The sequence below is a fragment of the Lissotriton helveticus genome, chromosome 10 (genome assembly GCF_964261635.1).
Source record: "Lissotriton helveticus chromosome 10, aLisHel1.1, whole genome shotgun sequence".
Lineage (NCBI taxonomy): Eukaryota > Metazoa > Chordata > Amphibia > Caudata > Salamandridae > Lissotriton > Lissotriton helveticus.
Window position 1 is genome coordinate 684,264,687 of NC_136071.1, and position 23,481 is coordinate 684,288,167.

A 23,481-nucleotide genomic window follows, 5' to 3' on the forward strand; every position below is an offset into this window, starting at 1 on the left:
TGTTTTTCCCTGTTTTATTCTTAGGGAATTGAGAATGGCCTTTCAACGATGCTAGGGGTACAATGGGCAGTGCCACACTCCGCTACTTCTGCTACGGATGTCTCTTCACGTCGATGACATGGACTGTCCTTCTGTTTATCTACTTTAACTTCAGTGAGGAGAGCCAGGCTGCCAAGCATGTGCCCGTCAAGGGGCTCGAGCCCTACAAGCCCTTCCCCAGGAAGATTTACCCGCGTTTCACCCGTGGCCCCATTCAGATGTTGGACCACCAGAGAAAGACTCCGGTGCAGGATCCACTTGGAAACCATGTAGGCGGTCCCATGGAAGGAACAATTGAGATCTTTCCAGAAATGGGTAAGTGTTGCTGTTACTTTACATGCATGCATGGTCCAATCATATGTAATAATGATCACCTGTGATTTATTTGAAAATGGAGGTAGAGGAGGCTTCTGTCCAGGTAGTGTAATACTCAGAAAATAGACCATTTTAAGAACAACAAGAAAAACACTGTAGAAGAGAGAAATGGAATTAAATGTAATGGAGGTTAATTGGAAGTGATGAGAATTGAATGAGTGTTAAGAGTCATCACCCAGAAGGACAGTTTTGTTTCCTGCAGTCTTGCACAGTATGTACTTGGGTCAGGAGCAATCTGGCCCTTGAGGATAGAACCAGTTCACTGTACACATTTTTTTTCCTTACGCATAGGGAGAATAAGGGATTTGCCCGGCATCCTAGAATGTCGAGCTGAGGCCGGCATATGAACCTGCTTTCCCATTTTCCCAATTCCAATGTTGACAGCTCTAGCTGCTGGTCTAGTGGGTACATTGTTGGCTGTGGATATAGGTGGTCGGATTTCTCATCTCAGATTCCACCATCAGCCAAAATATTGGGCAAACCACTCTCTTTTTTTTCCTCTGCCTGCCAAAACTCAAAGCAATCAATATATATTTTTTTTAAAACAAAAAAAAAATTAAGTCTGGAACCAAAAATCTGTGAAAAAGTAAAGTCTAACATGCAGGATAATTAAAAAATTCTAACGCCAATGCAACCTTAATATGTCCTCAATTAGTGTCATTATTCTAGAGGGTGAAAGCAGTTCATGTTCCATGATGTTAATACAATGCAAGATAGCTAATTATGCTATGCTAAATGTTAAACAGTTGTGCGTTTTCATGTAGGTGTTAGGTTTTTGGTTGCAGTGTTTTGGTTGTGTGTGTTTAGTGTGCTCCTTGAAATATTATTTTGTAAGGTTTGTATTGGTTTGTGTTTCTCGTTCGTGTGTAATATTTGTCCACTTCTTGTTTTTTTTTCTTTGTGGACATTTGATCTTTATTTGCTTTCTTCATAATCTGTGTATGTATAGAGGTGTGCAGTAGTACACCTTGATAAACCGGAACCTTCATTCTGCCTTCCTCCTAGGAGTTCTGTGGGACCCAGAGGTGGTTGACCTCCAGGACACATTTATTAAATGGAACACGAGAAAATATGGTGACTCCTGGGGATCATGTGTGTTCTCCAACCATGGTGTGGGATATTATGTTATGTGTATTTGTAAAGGGCAAGGGTATGCTAGCACTGAGCAGGTGTGTGCACGCTTAACCCTGCCTATGTTAAGTTGGTCGATTGAAATTCAAGAAGAGAGGAGAAGGCTCTGATCTGGAACTGGAGGCAATTACTCTAAAGAGGTCGCAGATATGAGTAACAAGAAGCAGGCGGTGATGTGAGGAGACAACATTGGCATAGTACATTTTTTTTTGCAAATGGAACCACCAGTCACAATGACAGAAGGCAAGGTACACAGACAAACAGTGCAACACAGGTCAGGCACAAACTCTAGCAAACCGTGGAACACAGGTCAGGCACAAACACTAGCAAACCGTGGAACACAGGTCAGGCACATAAACTAGCAAACAGTGCAGATATTTACAAAGTGATCTATTGCTCTCAGTGCTCCAAGGATTCCCTCGTTGTTCCTCAGCTTTTGGTCTTGCTAGTGTGGGATCCTTTTGTGAGGTGTGATGCGCAGAAATGAGGGTTCGAACGAGAAGGCGGCTGAGGCGGCAAGGTTAATAGTTAAATTTAAAAAAACTGTTTGAGATTAATGATTCGGGATGCCAGCTGGCGGTAATGTCTGCAAAGGTCAAATCAAGATTTCTAGTTTCACCTCGGCATCTTGGGGAAATGTTGCCTCATCCTGAGGAGCCAATACCAGTGAGATATGAGCCCCCACCAAAATCCAGAAGGGATATGATGACCGGGTCTGGATCCCTACCCATCTTGTGGGTCGAGGAATGTGGGTGATTGCAATGTAAAGCAGACAGCGCCAGGCCTTCCGGTGAGGTGAAGAGCCGTTTTACTGATCCTTTTCACAGCAGTGGTAATAGACTAGCTACTCATAAGAGACTTATTTAGCGGGATGCACACTGAGAGTGCACTCTCTAAGTATCGCTGAAGTGGGTGAAGTACTTGTGGTTGGGATCGTATGTGTCTCAAACATTCAGTGTTAGCAACAACTCCAACTTCTCTGCCTCTTTCTGGCTGTCAAAGCAAATCCCTCAGTTTAGAGCTTTACTGTCATTCTGTCCTCCAGGGTGACTGGCAGCGATCCACCCAATCCCTTGAGGCACTTGCAGCTTCTATACAAAGGGAGTGTATCCACACTATTGCTCCATCCCCAGGTTTTCTGGTTTCCATGAAATTGTTCTGATGCCTAGATTGTGGGAGACATAAAATTCCTTGCCTAAAAATTTGAAAGTCATCCCCGTTATGGGGTAGTTAAAATAGTCCCATGCCTGCAATTTTGTAAATGATGAATTAATTAACAAAAAGTACAAATCAGAATCTACATGAGATTAAGGTGGAATTCTTCTATTCCACACATTCTGTCAATAAAAATCACGTTCGCGGCATGTGGGCTGCTGAATTCATATCTTGTGCATAGATCGCCACCTAGTGTTGGGTCCGGATGATTGCACGTTGTTGTCTTGGAAGAGTCTTCGAGTATCACGAGATAGGTGACTCCTCCCCTGGACTACAGTGCGCATGGGCATCCTCTCCATCCTTAGATTGTTTTTTTACGCCATTGGGTTCGGATGTTATGCCTCTACTCCAACTTCGGAACCGAAACTAAACTACTTTCTAAGGCCAAAAGGCCAAAAGGCCTTCTACCTCGACGGTATTGTTCTCGTTCGGTACTTCTTGACTCTATCAAACTTTCCATCTCGATCCGGTCGTCGAAGCGGGCCGTTGGGCCTTTTCGACGCCACCTGGGACTTCTGTCGATGGAAAGGAGCCTGTTCAAAAGGTGCCCACAATGCCACTCCAAATTCCCACATACTGACAAACATACAGTATGGTATGCAACAAGTGCTTATCACCAGAGCACAACAAAGAAAATTGCCCAGTGTGTGCCCAATTCCATTTGAAAAAGACTATTCGAAATCGACGGGCCGCTAGGCAAGAGATGCAGCGGCAAGCACCGGAACCGGAGGACATCTTTGATGACGAACACGACCTCCCGGAAGCGGCGGACTCTGATCTGGAAATTGTCACCGTTGAGGACCAGTCGGACTCCGATGACCAGATCATGCCGGGGCAAAAAGTGAGTACCCAGCCCCCAACCCCGCTTATACCGAAAGAGAAGGCTCCGATCGAAGCATCGCCTAAAGGCCTTAGCCGAGATCAACAAACTCCTTCAGAGACCCTGCCTTCCGGCTCGGCTTCGAAGCCCAAACACACGCCTTCTAATAGCCCAGGAACGAGCAAGACTCTTCCCAAGAAGGTTGTCGAACCGAAAAAGGTTGTCGATCCAAAGGTCGTCGAACCGAAGAAAGGTATTGAACCAAAGAAGGCCGTCCAACCCAAAAAGGTTATCGAGCCAAAACCCCTCGACCCGAAGAAAGGCCTCGAACCAAAGAGGGTCGTCGATCCAAAAAGAACACTCGACCCGAAGAAGGCCGTCAAGCCTAAAAACAGTGTCGATCCCCAAAAATAAGATCACACTAAAAAGCCCGTCGACCCAAAAAAGCCATCGACTCGACCAAGAACATAGAGTCGAAAAAGGTAGTCGAGCATAAAAAACAAGCCCAAACGAATCGAACCGAAGACTCCGGTCGATCCGAAACAGGTCGTTAAACCAAAGGTCGCCGAACCGAAAAAGACAGTAAAAACAACAAAGGACGTCGACGGAAACAAAGTCGTCGAACCAAAACAGGTCACCGACCCGAAAACACCAGTTGAGCCCAAAAAAGCTCCACAACCAAAGGCCCTCGAGCCAAAGACTCACAAACAGGTGACTAAGCCAAAAACATCGGCGCCCAAGCCACGGACAGTTGAGGAAGAACTCTTCCATCCTGATCCAGTGAGTGAGGAAAACCTAAACTGTACATAGACCCTGAAACAGGGCACGTTACAGTTTACCACCGGAAAAAGAGACCATTAGACACGGACACTCCATCCCCTGTTCCTTCAAATAGAAAAGACTTCGGGACATCTCCCTCAAGGCCTTTTTCTCCTCCTCCTTTCTTTCCTAACATGCCTTTTGTGCCTTACTCTCCTACACATTCAGATTATAATGAGGGAGATAACATGGGGGAAGATCCTCAGGATAATTTTGCAGAACCAGAGGATCCTGATGCACAGGATAACACGTGGGATGACCTGCACGATCCATATGACACACAACCCATCCCTGATACCTCCCCATACCCTACAAAGCTGTCTCCTACTGACGACACCATCGTTTTTAACCAACTGCTAGATACTGCAGCAAAATACCACAATGTAGACATGCACACTGACCCAATAGAAGAAGATTTTCTTTTTGTCACCTTTCCTACTTCTGAAAAAAGTGTAAAAACACTTCCTATGTTAAAAGGGGTACTATAACACGACGTATTCAAGGACACAGCCAGAGCATGTGTACTCAATCCCAGAATCGAGAAAAAGTATGTCTGCCCCTACAGACCCTACTTATATTAAATCCCAGTTGCCTTTAGACTCGCTAGTAGTAGCAAACGCTCGAAAGAGAGCTAATTCACAAACAACAGGAGATGCTCCCCCTCCTGACAAGGAGTCTAAAATTCTAGAAACCTCAGGCAAAAGAGTAGCCTCACAGGCTGCTAATTCCTGGAGGATTGCAAACACACAAGCTCTATTAGCACGCTATGATAGAGCACATTACGACCAACTTGAAGGTTTACTGCAACACCTGCCAGAACCTTTTAAAGCTCAAGCTAACGACCTCATACAGGAAGGCAAATTTATAACTAATGCTTCCATTAAGTGTGCACTTGACGCAGCTGATACATCAGCCAGGTCAATTAATACTAGCGTATTATTACGCAGGCATGCATTGCTGCGCATCTCTGGTTTTAAGAACGAGGTGCAATCCACCATCCTTAACCAACCAGTTAACCAAGATTTCCTGTTTGGCCCTGCAGTAGATACCATTCTGGACAAAATGAAAAAAGATACTGAAACTGCTAAGTCTAAGGGCGCACTTCAGTTTCAACAACATAGAAGTTCCTTTCGTCGCTCCTCCTACAGGGGCTCAGGAAGAGGCAACACATCACAAACTTTGCTACTTTCAAAAGTAACACACAGAGCTCCTTTAATAAAGGCTCCAACAGAGGTGGTTATAGGGGCAACAATAACAAGGGCAGGGGACGTGGGGCAATAACAGCAGACTGCATACAATAATAATAACTGTGGGTCTCAGGAAACTCAAAGCTCTGTGTTCAAAGTGTGTCTCGTCCACTACATGAAATGTTAGGACCCATCACTACGTGGTATGGATACCCATCAGTTACGTTTCCTAGACCGCCCTGTTGGTCATCATTTGGGCCAATCTCACCAAGTGGTACGTCCACAACGTGCCATCAGTGCACACAAAAGTAGGTAACTGAAAAGCAGTGCATAAAGAATAATACGTGATAGTGAGTGATTAAAAATGGATAGTGGGTACAAAAATTACAATAACAGCAGAGCCTCCACTGCCACCAAACAGTGACTTCATCACACTCCCTCCAGACCACCCAACACCGGTCGGAGGCAGAGTAGCACAATTCCTTCCAGTCTGGAACACCATTACCCCACAGACAGGTGGGTGAGACAAATTATCCAGTATGGTTACTGCCTGGAACTTACTTCTACTCCACCCAACATACCACCCAAGCACCGTCCTATGTCCAAAGAACACATCACGCTGCTACAACAAGAGGTCACGTCCATGCTACAAAAGGGAGCCATAGAGCTAGTCCCTTTTCAACACCAAGGAACAGGAGTTTACTCTCTATACTTCCTAATTCCCAAAAAAGATGGGCCCCTCAGACCCATACTAGACCTCAGACCGTTGTATCAATACATACTCTCAGAGCATTTCCATATGATTACTCTACAACAGGTACTCCTGTTACTCCAGCAAGGCGACTTCCTTGCTACATCAGACCTCAAAGATGCATATTTTCACATACCTATACATCCAGCTCACAGAAAATACCTCAGGTTGACAATAGAACATCAACATTATCAATTCAAATTTCTCCCCTTCGGGGTAACTACAGCCCCAAGAGTTTTTACAAAATGTCTAGCGGTAGTAGCAGCACACCTCAGAAGGCAATACATACTTGTGTTTCCATACCTAGACGATTGGCTCATAAAAGCCAACTCGTACGCGCAGTGTGCAAGCCATACGTCTCAGACACTCCAGCTGCTGCACAGTCTGGGTTTTTCCATGAATTACCCAAAATCACATCTACAGCCCTCCCACATACAGCAATATCTGGGAGCAACAATAGATACCTCATGAGATACTCTCATTCAAAAGTTTCAGCCACAACACTCTCTGCCAGCTAGAGTGTTCATGCAACTCATAGGCATGATGGCCTCCTGCATATTCATTGTCCCTCATGCCCGACTTCAAATGCGTCCATTGCAAGAATGCCTAGCACGGCAGTGGAACCAAGCTCAAGGACAACTAAAAGACCTAGTGTTGGTAGACAGTCGCGCTTACAGCTCTCTGCAGTGGTGGAACCCACAAAACCTTTCCAAGGGGCGACTGTTGCACGAGCCGGTTCCACAAGTAGTACTAACAGCGGACGCATCACTGACCGGTTGGGGAGCCCACCTACTTCAATACACAGTCCAAGGGCTCTGGACAATCAAACAGAAAACACTGCACATCAACCACTTAGAGTTGCTAGCAATATTTCTGGCACTAAAAGCATTCCAGATATACTTGTACAACAAGGCTGTGTTGATCCGGACGGACAACATGACAGCCATGTATTACATCCATAAACAAGGAGGGACACACTCTCCACAGCTGTCTCACCTAGCACAGAGCATATGGAGATGGGCAATTCCCAAAAACATGTTTCTCCTAGCACAACACCTGCCAGGGAAAGACAATCAAATAGCAGATCTGTTAAGCAGACACAGCCAACAGCTACACGAATGGGAGATTCACCCTCAAGTTCTCCAACCATTCTTCCAAGAATGGGGGCCTCCAGAGATAGATCTGTTTGCCACAAAAGAAAACTCAAAATGCCAGTACTTTGCCGCCAGGTTCCCACATCCGTTGTCACAGGGCAATGCGATAGGGATGAACAGGTCAGGCAGATTTGCGTACGCTTTTCCACCAGCACCACTGATTCCGCTGGTGGCACGCAAACTACGCCAACAGTCACTCACAATGATCCTGGTTGCTCCCACATGGGCAAGACAACCATGGTACACAACGTTCCTGGAACTCTCTGTAGTTCCCCATCAAAGACTGCGCCTCTCGCCACGTCTTTTAACTCAGAACCATGGAGAAATCAGGCATCCAGATCCCAATCAGATGAACCTAGCGATCTGGCTCCTGAAGTCTTAGAGTTCGGATACCTTAACTTGACTCCCGATCGCATGAACATTATCGAGGAGGCAAGGCGCCCAACTACTAGAGCATGCTATGCAGCTAAATGGAAAATATTTGTAATTTATTGCAATAATAACCAAATCAATCCATTAGATGCTTCCATCCAAAACATTATCTGTTACCTCTTGCATCTTCAAAGATGCATTCTAGCATACTCTTCCATAAGGCTACATCTTGCTGCTATAGCAGCATATCCCCAAAACAGACAACAAATGTCCCTGTTCAGAGTACCACCAATCAAAGCTTTTATGGAAGGACTTAAAAGGATAATCCCTACAAATCACCCACCTTCACCAGTTGGAACTTAAATATAGTACTTACCAGACTTATGGGACCTCCTTTCGAACCACTCCATTCATGTGAATTACAATTTCTAACATGGAAGGTGGCGTTTTTGATCGCCATTACTTCCCTCACGCGAGTGAGTGAGCTACAGGCACTAACCATTCAAGAACCTTTCATGCAAATACATAGTAATAAGGTAGTAATGCGTACTAACCCTAAGTTCATGCCAAAAGTCATATCCACTTTTCACACCAATCAATCCATAGAATTGCAGTTTTCTTCCAAAACCCGCAGTCAGTGGCTGAAAGAGCCATACACACACTAGATGTAAGAAGAGTTCTGCTATATTATGTTGACAGGACTAAATCATTCAGAAAAACAAAGCAACTGTTTTTTGCTTTTTCCCCATAACATAAAGGTAATCCCATTTCAAAATCAGGAATAGCCAGATGGATAGTTAAATGCATTCAAATATGCTATCAAAAAGCTAAGCACACTTTAATAGTTCCCCCCAAGAGCACACAACGCGCAAAATGGGGGCATCCATGTCTTTCCTAGGAAATATTCCTCTAGAAGACATATGTAGAGCAGCTACATGGTCTACCATACACACTTTCACTAAACACTACTGTGTCGATGTGCAAACAAAGCAGCAAGCTGCTGTAGGCCAGGCTGTCCTTAAAACTCTTTTTCAAACTGCTGCAGCTGGGCAGGTGACCACTGCTAGAGGAGATACTGCTATACAGTCTATGCACAAGATATGAATTCAGCAGCCCACATGCCTCGAACGGAAAATGCTACTTACCAGAATGCATCTGTTCTTGGCATGTAGGGCTGCTGACATTCATATCGCTCACCGGTGCCTGTCGCAGCTGCAGGATTCTCTTTGGCATGGCCATCTCTTACTTTACTATACTCCATCCTTGCCACAATAGCGAAAAACAATCTAAGGATGGAGAGGATGCGCATCCCGACTGTAGTCCAGGGGAGGAGTCACCTATCTCGTGATACTCGAAGACTCTTCCAAGACAACAAAGTGCAATCATCCGGACCCAACACTAGGCGGCGATCTATGCACAAGATATGAATGTCAGCAGCCCTACATGCCAAGAACAGATGCATACTGGTAAGTAGCATTTTCCTTTAGGGATTCGAAAGAAGATTATCCTCTACAAATGTAACACTTTGTGTCTGATAGTATGAAGTTACAATACAATCAAAAATAAATCTGAACTGCTATCGTTCTCCCTTTTATAATGTCCGACTACTCAATGTGTTTGTCTGTGCCTTTCCCAGGGATTCTCTAAATCTCACAGGGTTCTCAAACCGGTCGATCACGGGCTACCGGTAGCTCTCCAACAAACTGCCAGTAGATCGCGGCCCGATGACCACATTTGTACCCTGTCATTATGTTTATTTTTAGGCCTTGTTGACTTCTTATTCGTACTTGCCCGTTGTCACAGAAACCAGCTGCCCCCATTTACTATTGAGCTTAGTGGGGCGAAGCAAGTGACGTTGGTCGGCAAGAGTAGTGTTAGGCTGCCCACAAGGAACCGCAACACCTGCCTTCTGCTGCCTGGCACCACGCTTTGATCCTGCACAACTTCTGGGGCAGGAGCAGCAGCCTTGGAGTCATGTTTTCTCTACAAACTGCTTTTATTTTTAAATAAATAAAGTACATTGCAAGTTGTTCCTGGCTACAATCTGGAGCAAGGAGCACCATTTTAAATTTCTTTTCATTCAATTTTAATTAAATAATAAGAGAAATGTAAAATGATTTCCTGGTTCTGGTTTGTGCCAAGGGACAACTTGCAAGAGGTACTTTATCTTTAAAAAATCCATATAAAACACTGCTTTAATTTAATGAATTAATTGGAGAAATTTAAAATGAAGTTTTAATTGTATGGCACAATGAACATAAGGCTTAACACTTCACTTTAAATTGATCCCATTTGGAACAAGCATTTACAATGCAATAGGCCTACCATTTACGAGGGTTTGAGCTATTGGCATTGTAAATTACAATGCCTTTTATGTGTTGTTTTTAAAACCGATAAAAGGCATTGTCATTTACAATGCCAATAGCTTTATCTCTCGCAAATGCGAGACCTATTGCATTGCAAATTTGTTAGTGCTATAATTTTTTTTAAAAAGCAGGCCGGACAAAGCTATTTGAGAAAATAGTGCTCAAAGGCTGTAATTAAAGCCTACTGCGTAACAACACACGTAACAGGGGGTTTCACCATGGGAGGTTACAAAGGGAGACAAGGCGGTACTAAGGAGGGACTTCTAAGCCTATTGACCAATGAACAGCTACAGTTTACAGTAGACAATGACACAAGCAAATGAAAAATATGGGCGGACAGTGGCCGTAGCTTCAAGTCCCTACCTGAATTCAGCATGCCTCGCAGAGCGCATGCGCTGCCCAGGCTCAACATAAAAAGTACCTCAGCCCTTCTATATATTTCTGCGGCCAATGAGCAGGGAAAGCTGAGACATGAACCAAGCTTAGGTGTATGACCCCCTTGCAGGAGCACAGACTTGAAAATATTGCAAATAGTGACACAAAAGTCATACACCAATGTATCTTTTAAAAAGTCACAACTTTTTTTTCTCCAAAACACAAACGCTTTATTAGAGCATCGGATTTCATCACTGCATTGAGAGGCATTTTTAGTCATGAACTCCCACCGTCCCTCATGGCAATGCTATATTAATGTACTAAGAGGGAAGTTCTGTATCATACATGTGATATAGCTTATTACTACATGGAGCAACTTTATAGTCTGGAGATTGTTGTACAGTGCACACCCTGAACTCAAGCATTTTGATGGTGCCTTAATGTGTGATAATAAAGAAAAAGAAGGCATGATGTGGTAAAATCATTGTATTGTAGCATTTATATAGAGTTTATTACCACTTTGTGGGGCACTGAAGCACATGCCTACATGGTCAGCAAGCTACGCCATGTAGGTTGTGTGGTTGGAATGGTGTTGTCCTTGTTTTGTGATCTTATGTGGGAAGGGTTTCCATGTCATGCGTGATGACCACCAAGGTGTGTTTACCGTGTTATGGAACATAGTGTGGTGGATGAAAAGTTATGAGAGACTTACTTGCAGTTTATGGTTTTTAGTATGCTGTTAGCTTTGCACAGCACTGCAGGCCCCTATAATTTCTTATGATTGTAGTCTACTCAGCCAGTGACTGCAGAGATCAGAATCACACAATTTGTTGAAGAGGGAAGCCTGGACGAAAGCCAGGTTTTCTGGTTTCAGTTTGTGCATTGCAACTAAATAAGTAGCTCTTTCTCTGTATAGGCTCTTTCATCTATGAAGCTGGGCATTGGGGGGGACTCTGGGAACAATTCACAAATTGCTCAGCCTTTGGTAGCTCACAGTGATTTTTACTGATCAGAGTAGCTCTCACTATAGAAAGGTTGGAGACCACTGCTGCATATATTATGTCCTATCTCACTTACTGTTTCTGTCCAAGTGCACCTGGTTTCCATTTTACAAGCAGAAGACTGTCTTTTTCAGAAGTCTCTGCTGACTATTCTGATGTTTTGTGCCTGTGAGATGGATAAAAACATTGAAGCAGACTGTCCAATACCAATTATTTTCTGCAACTGCTGCCTGTGTTCTTTGATAGCCACTTCTCACGGGACAGGAGGAGGAATTCTGTCTCTGAATTTTTCTGCCTCTTGCTTTGCCTTCTTCACAGTACCCTTCGTTCCCCTTCAGATGCCCGGACATTTATTTCATTTCCAGTTCCTTTGGGCCTCTCTGCGTTTGGCAACACCAGGGCTGAGCAGCCAGCCGTAGGCCTGATCAGCTGCAGCAAGGCTCCCTTTCTGGCTAGATAGTGATGGGCAATGAAGGGTGTGATGAAGGAGTAGATCATGAAAGGGGATGGCTTTGTGTGACATTAGGATGCTGACAGAATGGTTGTATGCTTAATACTGGGTGCTTAAAAGCGATTGCATGGTTTTAAACTGCAGCCATCATGATGATGATAGAATGTGTCTGCTGGGAGTGGAACTGCGTACAAGTCTGCCCTGAGATATGCTGGTCTCTGACTTTGTCTATGTATATCTCCAATCTGCCTCTTCGCTTACTGCCTCTGCTCTGGCACAAGGGAATATCCGTAATTATGGCAACACGTTAATCTTTATATTCTTGGTAGGTCAGGTGGAGTGGCCAAGAAGGTTCTTAGGAGGAAATGATGAGATAAAGAAAAGATTGGTCTTGAGTACTCTCCTGAAGGTCAAGAGTGAAGGGTCCAGTCATGGGTGGAGGAGGAAATTGTTCCGCGCAATGGTTGTCAAATAAAAAAAAGGAGTATTCGTGGGATCTATATTTACATCGGGTTTAAGCTGTAATACAGGGGGTTGTGTGTACCATCACAGAAGGTTTGTTTTCTAATAATCTAGTCCACTAGTTGTGAATGACCTTGTAAACTTGGCATAGAAACTTACATTGGATGGAAAAGCAGTCTATCTGTGGATAGGATAACTACTGCCTGGTGGTTGTTTTTGCATCCTTTCAACATGCAACTCTCATTGAAAATGTCTCACTTTAACACATTTCTCTTTTTTAGGTATGATTTTTAATGAACACGACCAGGAGGTGAGAGATTTAGGCTATCAGAAGCATGCCTTCAATATGCTTATCAGTAACCGGTTGGGCTATCATAGAGATGTGCCAGACACCAGGGACCCAAAGTATGTCCTTCATTTCATCTGTGGAAGTTAGTTTCTCTTGCATTGGTTGTTTTGTTTGTTATTTACTGTGATATTAGGATGTTCTCCTAAATTCATTCCCATCTTCGGTCCCTCAACATGGTTGTTGTTTTGTGATGTAAATGTCCAAACCCTTGACAGCTTGCATGAAGGGTATCTTCAAATATTTAAATCTGCTTTTTGCCACATAGAGCGCAGGAACTGTTTTATAGTCCAAAAGAATTTAAAAATTAATTAGTCAAGACATTAATTACATTCAAATAGCATTTCCACTTTTATATGGTATAGTGGCATCTAGCACGAGTAGGTTGAAATGTATCGTTATCTATATGCAGAGTCCAATTTCAGTCCTTCAGGTATTGCATGCATCGTTCAGGCATTGCATGCATCATATTTTGCACCTGCTTTTAATGAGTAAATTATGATACGTGTGTGGGAGCAAGTAGGGCAAACCAATATTCTTGGGTGCAAAGTTTCCTCCCTGTGATTGAGTGCTATGCTTCTCATTTATTTGAGATCTCTCCTAAGAAGGTCTACGAATGACATCTAAAACATGTATTTGAAAGTTTACTATTCTGTGCTTTATTCTTGTTAGTTTTCAGTAATTTATTGTAATGTAACATAGCTAATAAAAGTTGTATTCTTGTAAATATCCCTTTAATTAACATATCATGTGAGTCATAACGTTCAACATTACCATAATAATTTTTTCTCTTTCAATACGCGAGATAGCAATTTAATTAAACTTGCGTATTAATTCAGTACCACGTTATTTGTATCAACTACATACTTACTCAACTTCATAATGCTTCAGTTCCTTCTTCAGGAGTTAACCTGTGTTAATGTTCAGTTTTCCAAAATAAGTGAGGTATCTCTTACAAAAGTGTCCTGAAATCATGTGTGGCTCAGTTAGCCCATGACTAAGATTCATTTAAACTTTCTCAATATTTAGAGTAAATTTCTTTGGCAAAGATAACAACACAGTTGATGTTATTTAGCAAAATACTTTCAAGTAACCATGTGTGTGATTTTTGTAACTTAATGCTTTGTGTGACTAATCTATCTGATAGAGACTTCTAGCCGCAGATTCCCTACCTTAGAGTTATACCCAGGCATCAGACTGGATGGAGAAATTTTTCTTGAGCAGTACTCCTGCTCGCCGGTAGGTGCCGTCGTTCTGCTCCGCATGGCGTTGTCCACCTTGGAAGTGACGTGCATGGAACCTATATACGCACCACCTCAGTGTGCTGATGTTAGTTCTTCTCTTTCTGCGCCAGTCAGCACAGATCCGACTTCCCTTTTTAAATGTTATGTCAAATTGTTTTGAGGTTCTTTCCTCCTGTTGTGGTAGGAAATGTCATCCAAGAGGCTGGCTTCAAGCCCTGCAGTGCATGTCACTGCTCGATGGCAGTGACAAACCTGAATCTTGTGTGCCTCTGGTGCCTCGAGCGCAAACACAAGTCAAAGGCCTGCTCCAATTGCCCTGACATGCCATGCACCCGAAGGCCTTGAGGGAGCGATCCGTCAAGCTCCTGGCGGCTCGACAAGAGACGCCGCAACGATCTAGAGCCTAGTCGAGAGGAAGGCCTCAGGCGCGGTCATGGAGTTCGAGAAACTTGTTGCACTCTAAGTCGTTGGGTCATTGAGGTAAGTTCCGCAAAATAAGAAGAAGTCTTTGAAGAGTGCCTCTGTATCATCTCGTCCATAGGCCGAGAAGACGAGGGATCGGCACTCGAGGCCTTGCTCTGAGGTTGAGCCAGTGCCTGCTCTGCACCTCCTCGAGTTTCCAGGAGCCTAGCGACCCTCTCTGAGTTAAGAGTTTTATGATGCTAAGCACCTCATATGTGGGCGTCCCGTTACTTCGAGCCCCACAGGTTCAGGAGGGGCCCCTTCTAGATCCACGCCGACAGCTTGACGCCAGTCTGGCCCCAGGGATCTACAAATGAACCTGGATCGGCACTGGTCATGCCATGTCGACCTTCCCCGGTGCCAGTCCTGAGGCCAACGCTCCTGTTGCCCCTCGTCGGCACCATCCTTAACTCCGACACAGATCCTGTGCCCTATTCCTAAGGGCTAGGACCTGGGGAGGAATGGGAGGGGTCACTGGACTCTGAGGAATACCAGCCTTATGACTCCTTAGACTGGTGAGAGGATATGGGTGAAGCCAGTGGAATGGATACTTCTCTAGATGCTGGCATGCTTTTTCCCCCCTACCATGGCTATGGAGGAGTGGAGGGCAGCCGAGATCCTGGACCTTAGCTTGGCCTCAGTGACAGTCAAGACTAATGTCTTGATGGAAGTGCTTCAGCCAGGAGTATCCCCTTCAGAACCGCTTATCTCATTAAAAAGGAGCACTTACTGATGTCTTGCTCCTGTGAACAGGACAATTGCCCGCCACCCTGCTCTGCGGACCCCACATTTCTCATGGAACACCCTACCCTGGCGAGCTTGATGGTCCAAATTTCAGTTAACACGTAAATCTGGTGCATTCCCAATTGCACCCCCGTATCAGGATTTCTAGCGGTGAGACAATTTGGGCAAGAAAGTTCCAGTGGGAGCAGCATCAGGGGAATCTCTCCGACATGGTCCAGATCTCGAAGGGAACTGCAAAGGACTAGCAGAGGTGGGCTCCGAACTGCGATTGGGTCAGCTGCAGAACCCTCTCCCTTCCCCAACCAGATCTGACAGTAGTGACATATGCGTCACTCTTGGGATGGGGCGGCCATCTGGGAGAGGTGATTAGAGGACTCATCTCTGCAAAATCCGGACTTCACATTAACCTGTTGGAGCTCTGAGCAAGCAGCTTGGCATTGGAAGCCTTTCTACCCTCCATTAAGAGAAGGCAAGTGTTCACGGACAAATCCAGTGCCATGTGGTACTGAATCAAACAGAGTGGGTGGGATTGTGGACCCTTTGTCAAGAGGCCCTGCGTCTCTGGACATAGCTGAAACAGCAGGACATATCCCTGGTGGTTCAACATCTGGCAGAATCTCTGAATGCCAGAGAGGTCAAACTCAGACACAGATGTGTAGCGGATCACGAATGGCGACTCCAATCGGGGGTGGTGTACGGTCTGTTTCAGCAGCGGGAAGAGCCTTGGTTAGCTCTGTTAGCCACCGACGAGAACACGGAATGTCAGTAGTTCTGCACGCTGGAGATTCAAAATTGGCCCCCGCACTGAAACACTTTTTATCTTGAGTGGAGCTCAGGCCTCCTGTCTGCCTTTCCGCCCATACCACTCCTTCCCATAGTTCTCAAGAAGATCAAGAACGACCAGGCCAAAGTCATCCTTGTGACTCTGGACTGGGCACATAGAGTCTGCTATCCTGAGCTGTTGTGCATGCTCATCGGTCCTCCGATCTGGCTGCCCCTTTGGGAGAATTTTCTGTTACAGCCACCCGACCCTCTCCATGCTTCACCTTCTTGCGTGTAGATTGAGCGGTGACAGTTCACAGCTTTCAACCTCCATCCAGAAGCCTGTAATGTTATCTTGGCAGCCAGTCGTCCCTCCACCATGACAGTTGAAGCTTTCTGTTGCGGAAAATTTGTGGCATGGTGTACAAAAGGAAGACAAATCAATCCCCTTTCTGCTCCTCTTTCTCAGGTTCTGCTTCTCATTTTCCTTGCCAGGCAGGGCTCTACTCTGGGCACTCTGGAGTGCTATCTCTCCACCATTGCAACTTTTCTGTGGTTCCCGACCAGCCCTCTCTCTTCAAATCCCCTATTGTCAATAGGTTTCTGAAAGGGTTACAACATTTGTTTCCTCCTTCTCCCTTTATTATGCCCCAACAGGACCTTAATCTCATCCTCACTTTACTTATGTGCTCTCCCTTTGAACCTCTGCACATTTGTCCACTCAGGCTCCTCATAATCAAGACTGCCTTTCTCATTGCTATAACATCTACGTGGAGGGTCAGTGCGCTTCAGGCTTTGACATCCAAGCCCCTTTATCCGAACATCTACCCTAACAAACCGGTGCTTCGTGCAGGAGCTTCCTTTCTATCGAAAGTGGTCACTCCATTTCACGTAGGCCAATACATCACTCTGCCTACTTTTTTATGCTCCACCACATCCATCCAAAGAAGAGGAGCGACTTCACTGTCTAGACCCAAAAAGAGCATTGTTGTTCTACCTTGATCGTATGTGAGAGTTCCAGGTGGATGACCAACTCTTTGCGGGGGTGTGACGGAGTAAAGAAAGGATGGGCCTAACAGAAGAGAAGCATCTCACAATGGATTGTGCTTTGTATCAAATTCAGCTTTTTGAGGTCAGGCATTTGTTTTTCCTTATGACTGAATTTTGAAGGCAGGCTCCCCACAGTCAGCTGTAGACCACCTCCAGATGACTGCGAACCTCCTGAGATCCCTGGAGGTGACTATCAATGTGCCGTAGGCTCCCTTTCATTGGTGCAATTCCGGGAGCGAAGCAGTGTCGAGCATTCCAGCACCCACAACGAGTCTAGGACATTGAGACTCTTATCTAGATGTTCCAGTCTCGATCATCGGTCTGGGTGAGAGTGGCCTCTTGGCATCCTGTACACTGCTCCTGGACTATGCCAGGTGGTATATGCGGGCTCTGCAGTGTAACCTGAATTCTCAGTGGGCTGAGCATCAGGGGTACCTGTTGGATTTCATCTAGGTTTCAGAGTAGACTGCAAAAGACATGCAGTGGTGACTCAGCAGCAACTGGACCGGTGGCAGAGCCGCTTCCTGACCCACCCAGAGCTCACAGTGGTGACAGGCTCCTGCTACTGAGATGGGGAGGGCATCTTTGAGAGGTGGAGTTAGAGGACATTGGGCTGTGGTGGGGACTTGTCTCCACATCAAGCTGTTGGAGTTGTGGGCCATTCATCAGGCATGGAAAGCCTTCCTACTGTCCATCAAATGGAGTGTTACAAGTCTTTGGTTCTAGACCACAGGTCTGCAAGGGTTGGGTTTCTAATCCATTTTTGTAAGGACTTATTTCAGTGCGGCATCACTGAGGAATGAAGTCCAGTTGAACGGCAGCCCCACTCAACCCACTTAGCATTCCTGCAAGGATGGTGTTTGTTTTTTGTAGGTTACCAATAGTCTTAGGATGTAATTAAACATGACTTTTGCTTGTTTCTAGCAGTAAGAATAAGTTAGTAGTTCCAACATGTTTCAGAATTGCCCTAGCATCCTCCCCCCCCCCCCAATGCTACTTCTGTGTGCTTCACTCTGAGACCATTTAATGGCTAACTTCTAACTTCAAGTGGCCCTTTGCACTGCATACCTGGTTACAGGGATCAGTGTCTTTATCAGACTTCAGCCAGGGAAGAAAATATGCCCTCAGAAGGAAAGCATACTAACATCTGGTCTCAGTTTCTCTCCTTACTGAATCAACGCTAGGCATAAGAGTACATGTTCGGCAGACTGGCGGGATCGCACCTGATAACCTAGTGCAAAGGAGTCTCCTCCTCAGTGATCAATTCCTGGGATTTTTCGACCATTGACTTTTGGCTTGCTTCGCAAAATCGTTTGATTCCCAAAATTCGAGATGCAACCAGGATGAACCAGCAGGATGAAAATTATCGAACTCCGACTACATGTTATCCTTCCATATCTACTGAGATGTAGATATCCAGGTGTTTATATCAGATTTGTGTCACCTGATGTTATATCATATCAATATTTAGATTAAATTGACGCTGTCACACGTTCTGCAAAAGATAATGGCATGCTGGCTGTGAACCCAAGGCAGACACACTAACTTAATCTTTAATAATGGAGTCTGACTTGGGGGTTCACAGCAGGAAGCTGGTTCAATGCATCACAGACAACACGACTGCTATGTGGTAAAGGTAAGATGGGGTGGGGTCCTGAGTCCTGTGCCAGGAGGTCGTTCCTTACTGGAGCATTAGGGCATTTCCCTGGTCATGAACCAGCTGGAGGAATCTTTGAACATCAGAGTGGACAAACTCAGCTGGTGGTACCAGGCAGATCATGAATTGTGAGTACACCACTGGTTGGCACAGAACATCTTCAAACAATGGGGAGAAGCCTGGCTAGATCTGTTTGCCACCGCCAAGAACGCGCAGTATGAAAACATTTGCGTGCTGAGGTTTCCTAGAAATCTCTCTAGGAGATGTGTTCCCGATAGAGTGGAGCACTGCATTCTTGTATGACTTTCCACCTCTGCCTCTCTTGCTTCAAGTTCTGAGGATCAGGAACGACTGGCCCAAGTCATCCTCGTGAGTCAGATTGGGCAAGGAGAGTGCAGTACCTAGATCATCTGGGCATGAACATCTGTCCTTCGATCAAGCTACCACTTCAGGAGGATCTCTTGTCACAGTAGTAGATTAGGGTCCTTCACCCAAATCTGCAGTCTGCACCTCCATGCATATATATTCAGCAAGGGCAGTTGACTGCGTTCGATCTTACTCAAAGGTTGTGGATGACATCCTGGATGCCAGGTGTACTTCTGCAAGTCTGTCTACGCAGGGTGCTGGGACAATTTTGTACCCTGGTGTGGCACCTGCAATACTGACCCGTTACAGGCCAATCTGTTGGATGTCTTATTGTTTGTTTTATCACTGACCCAGCAAGCACTTGCTATGGGCACTGTTCTAGGTTATCTGTTGCCCCATTCGGCCTTTTTATGTTTGCTGGACCCACCGTTATTGTTCAAATTGCATGTTGTGATGAGGTTTCTAAAAGGATAGACCCATTTGTTTCTTCCAAATCCCATTGTGATGCTACATGGGGATATTACTTTGGTCCTTAGTTTCCTCATGTGCCCGTCATTTGAACCAATGCACAGATGTCTGCTCTCCCCTGACCCTAAATAATGTGTTCCCTGTCGCTGTAACTTCGGTTCACTGCATGAATGAACTCCAAGCTCTCTAGATGCAACCTCTTCAAACCACCATTTTCCCTAGACACGACATTGCTTATAAACCAGGGCAGCCTTTTTTTAGGGCTCGGGCCTACGTCACACGAAGTGGGGCGGGGCTTCCGAGCTCTAATGTTATAAAAAAAAAAAAGTTCAGAAAGGGCTGTGGGCTGCCGCATTCCAGAAAGCGCGCGGTTTTTGCGTGTGGTATTCTGCGATGTGAATGGTAATGAAAAATTGTCTAGCAGACGCGACAAAGAATTTTCAATTCTATTAAGGACACGGAGGCGAGGATTATGCTTCTCTTTACTTTACTGACATAAACAGCAGCCAATAAAAACTTTAAACTGGCATGACCCCGGAAGGACAACCCCCTCCAACAGTCTGCACCAATCACTATCCAGTCCAATGTATAATTGTCCATGTACACAATACGACCTCCTCTTTCTTTGCGAATACATCATCCGTCCAACTAGACCGGAGGCCAACGTGGCAACTATCGCATCCAACGTCGAGGAAGTCACCAACTGCACAACTGCAAACATACCCAGATCATAGGCTGGTCGTCTCAAGTTTGCTTCTGTTGATCACCTGAAACAAGAATATATGTCGTAATGGCTATTCCCCAAACTGGAAATACAAGCAAGTCATCATAAACATTTGGGTGGGCACAATACAGCACAGAATAATCCAATAATGCATGAAATCACAGTTCTGCAAGCCCGGGTGGGATAATCCTCGCCTCCGTGTCCTTAATAGAATTGAAAATTCTTTGTCGCGTCTGCTAGACAATTTTTCATTCTATGTCAGTCCACGGAGGCTCAGATTATGCTAGTTTAAAGTTTCTCCACCACCACAGAGGCTACATCCACAATAGGCTTATGATAAAACGTCTTGAAAGTGGATTCAGATGACCAATCTGCCGCAGTCATAATATCCTGAAGCCGAGAACCGGCTCCAAATGACTTAGAGGCCATAGCCCCCCTCACAGAATGAGCCCCAAATTTAGAGGTGTCAATACCGGCAAGGTCCAGCAACCAGGTAACCCACCTGGCCAGAGTCGCACAGGCGACTGGGCGGAAAGGTCTCTGCAAGGAAATCAACAATTGACCAAAGCCAGTCCTAAACTCTCTAGTACAATCCTCATATACCTTAAGACATTGAACTACACACAATTTACTATGATGAGGAAAAGCAGGATAAGCAATACATTTCGTATGAGTCTTCGTACGTTTAGAAATCGTAAAAGAAACTCCTGAGGGAGTGAATACTCTACCTGCCAAATCCAAGGCCCGAATATCCGACACTCGCCTGCACGAGATCGAACAGAGCAAAATTGTAAGTTTCGCTGAGAGCTGTTTGCGAGATAGTCCCTCATTAGCTGGCCAGGCCGTCAAAAAGCGCAGGACCACTGAAACGTCCCAAAGCTCAGTGTACCTGGGTTGAGGGGGATTCACCAAGCGGATCCCCCTAACTACTTTGCATACCAGGGGATGCTCCCCCACAGGTTTACCCTCAACATGCGGATGTCCCGCCGAAATAGCTGACCGGAAATTATTCACCGATCTGTAAGCCATTCCTGACCTCGCCAATTCCGATAGAAAATTCACTATCACAGTGATATCGGATCCCACCGGATCTCCCTGCCGTTCGTTACACCAACCAACCCATCGTCTCCAAGCTGACTCATACCGCTTGTGAGTGGAAGGTGCCCATGCCTGAGACAAGAAAAAGAGAGCGTCTTGCGAAACTCCCGGCACGTGCCAACGGCGCCGGAAAGTCTCCACGCCATAAGAGACAACTGCTCTTGAAGGACCAACGGATGGCAAAGACCCACCGGGTCCGTCAGAAGGTCCGGAAACGATGAGATCCGCACCGGCGATGCACAGGTGAGACTCATCGCCCCCGGAAACCAAGCTTGTGCCTTCCAACACGGGGAGATCAAGATCACCTCCGCCTTCTGCCTCTGAACCTGAGCCAGAACTCTCGGGATCATGATAAATGGAGGAAACGCATATAGAATGCCCGTCGTCCACGACTGAAGAAAGGCGTCCGAGCTGATCGCCAACTGGGGCACTTGCCTGTTGAGCCGCGAGGCAAACAGATCCACCACACACGGACCCCATTTGCGGTCCACCGCCTTGAAGATCCGGGGGTGCAACCTCCAATCGCTGGCATCTCTCAAATATCGAGAGCTCCAATCCGCCGTCACATTGGCGGACCCCGGTATATACTCCGCCGTCACCGAAATCTGATGGGCCAGGCAATAATGCCAAAAGTCCTTGGCTATCTCCGCCAGGAGACGTGACTTGGTGCCTCCCAGGTGATTTATGTAACGTACCGCGGACACATTGTCCATGCGAAGGAGAATACAACACGAAACTCTCTGAGGAGACAGAGTGCGGATCGCAAAAGAACCCGCCAGGAGTTCCAGACAGTTGATGTGGAGACTCAGCTCTTCGCGGGACCACCGGCCCCCGGTCTCCACTGAGCCGCAACGGGCTCCCCAGCCCCAACGGCTGGCATCCGACTCTATCACCACCTCCGGGGTGGCTGCAAAAATGGCCCTGCCGTTCCACGCATCCATATGCTCTAACCACCAGTTTATCTCCGTACGAGCCTCCGCAGAAAGGGAAACTTGCTGGGCATAGGTCAGGCCCTTGCGTAAATGCAAGGCCTTCAAACGCTGTAGGGCCCTGTAATGTAAGGGACCCGGAAAGATCGCCTGGATCGAAGAAGCCAGAAGCCCTACCAGGCGTGCCAAAGTCCTCAAGGAGATTGTCGGAGAGGCAAGCGCTCTCCTCAACTCCTTCCTCACCGCCACCCTCTTCTTGAGGGGCAAGAGTAACTGAGCTTTCACCGAGTCCACCTGGAAACCCAGGAACTCCATCACCTGAGAAGGTTGCAAGATTGACTTCTGTATATTCAGGAGGAATCCCAAGTCCTGAAGGAGGTGGATCGTCCACGACAGATGGAGTGATACCACCTCCGGAGACTGACCTAAAATCAAGATGTCGTCGAGGTAAATAATGAGGCGAACGCCCCGTTCCCTCAACCTCTGCACGACGGGTTTCATCAGCTTGGTGAAACACCATGGGGCGGATGACAGTCCAAAGGGCATGGCGGAAAACTCGAACCACCGGTCGTGCCACTGAAACTGTAGGAACCGCCTGTGCGGAGGGTAAACGGCCACTGCTAAGTAGGCGTCCTTTAAGTCCAGACGCACCATCCAATCCTGTGCCAATAGTATATCGCGCAGGAGGTGTATCCCTTCCATTTTGAAGTGTCGATACACAACCCAGCCATTGAACTCCTTGAGGTTCAACACCAGTCGATACCCTTGGTCCTTTTTCGGGACCACAAAGACGGTGCTGATGAAGCCTAGCTCGTGTGGGGAGGATTCCACTATCGCCCCTTTCTGGAGCAAAGAGCATATCTCTGCGTCGATGAAACTCTGCTCTGCTTGGGAAAAATATAGTGGGTCTGGTCTCCGCCGTTGTACCGGGGAGGCATAGAACTCTATGTGGAAACCCTGTACTGTTTGTAACACCCAAGGGTCGTTCGTGAGTTGGCGCCACCTGTGGAGAAAAAGAGACAGTCTGCCCCCTACCATATGTTCTGACGGACATAGAAGTCGTACCTGAATAGGAGTAGTCTCCTGAAGTAGCCTGTTGTCCACGATAGTTTC

At 46.1% G+C, this 23,481-nt stretch overlaps 1 protein-coding gene across 1 annotated transcript in view; it reads left to right on the forward strand.

Moving 5' to 3' along the window:
- GALNT11 (polypeptide N-acetylgalactosaminyltransferase 11) overlaps window positions 1–23,481 on the forward strand; it is a 339,938-nt gene that overhangs the window by 105,270 nt on the left and 211,187 nt on the right. Inside the window, exons 2-3 of the mRNA XM_078663224.1 lie at window positions 25–354; window positions 12,800–12,923. Of these exons, the coding sequence (XP_078519350.1) occupies window positions 63–354; window positions 12,800–12,923 (416 nt within the window). The 5' untranslated portion in view covers window positions 25–62. The remainder of the gene's footprint in view (window positions 1–24; window positions 355–12,799; window positions 12,924–23,481) is intronic.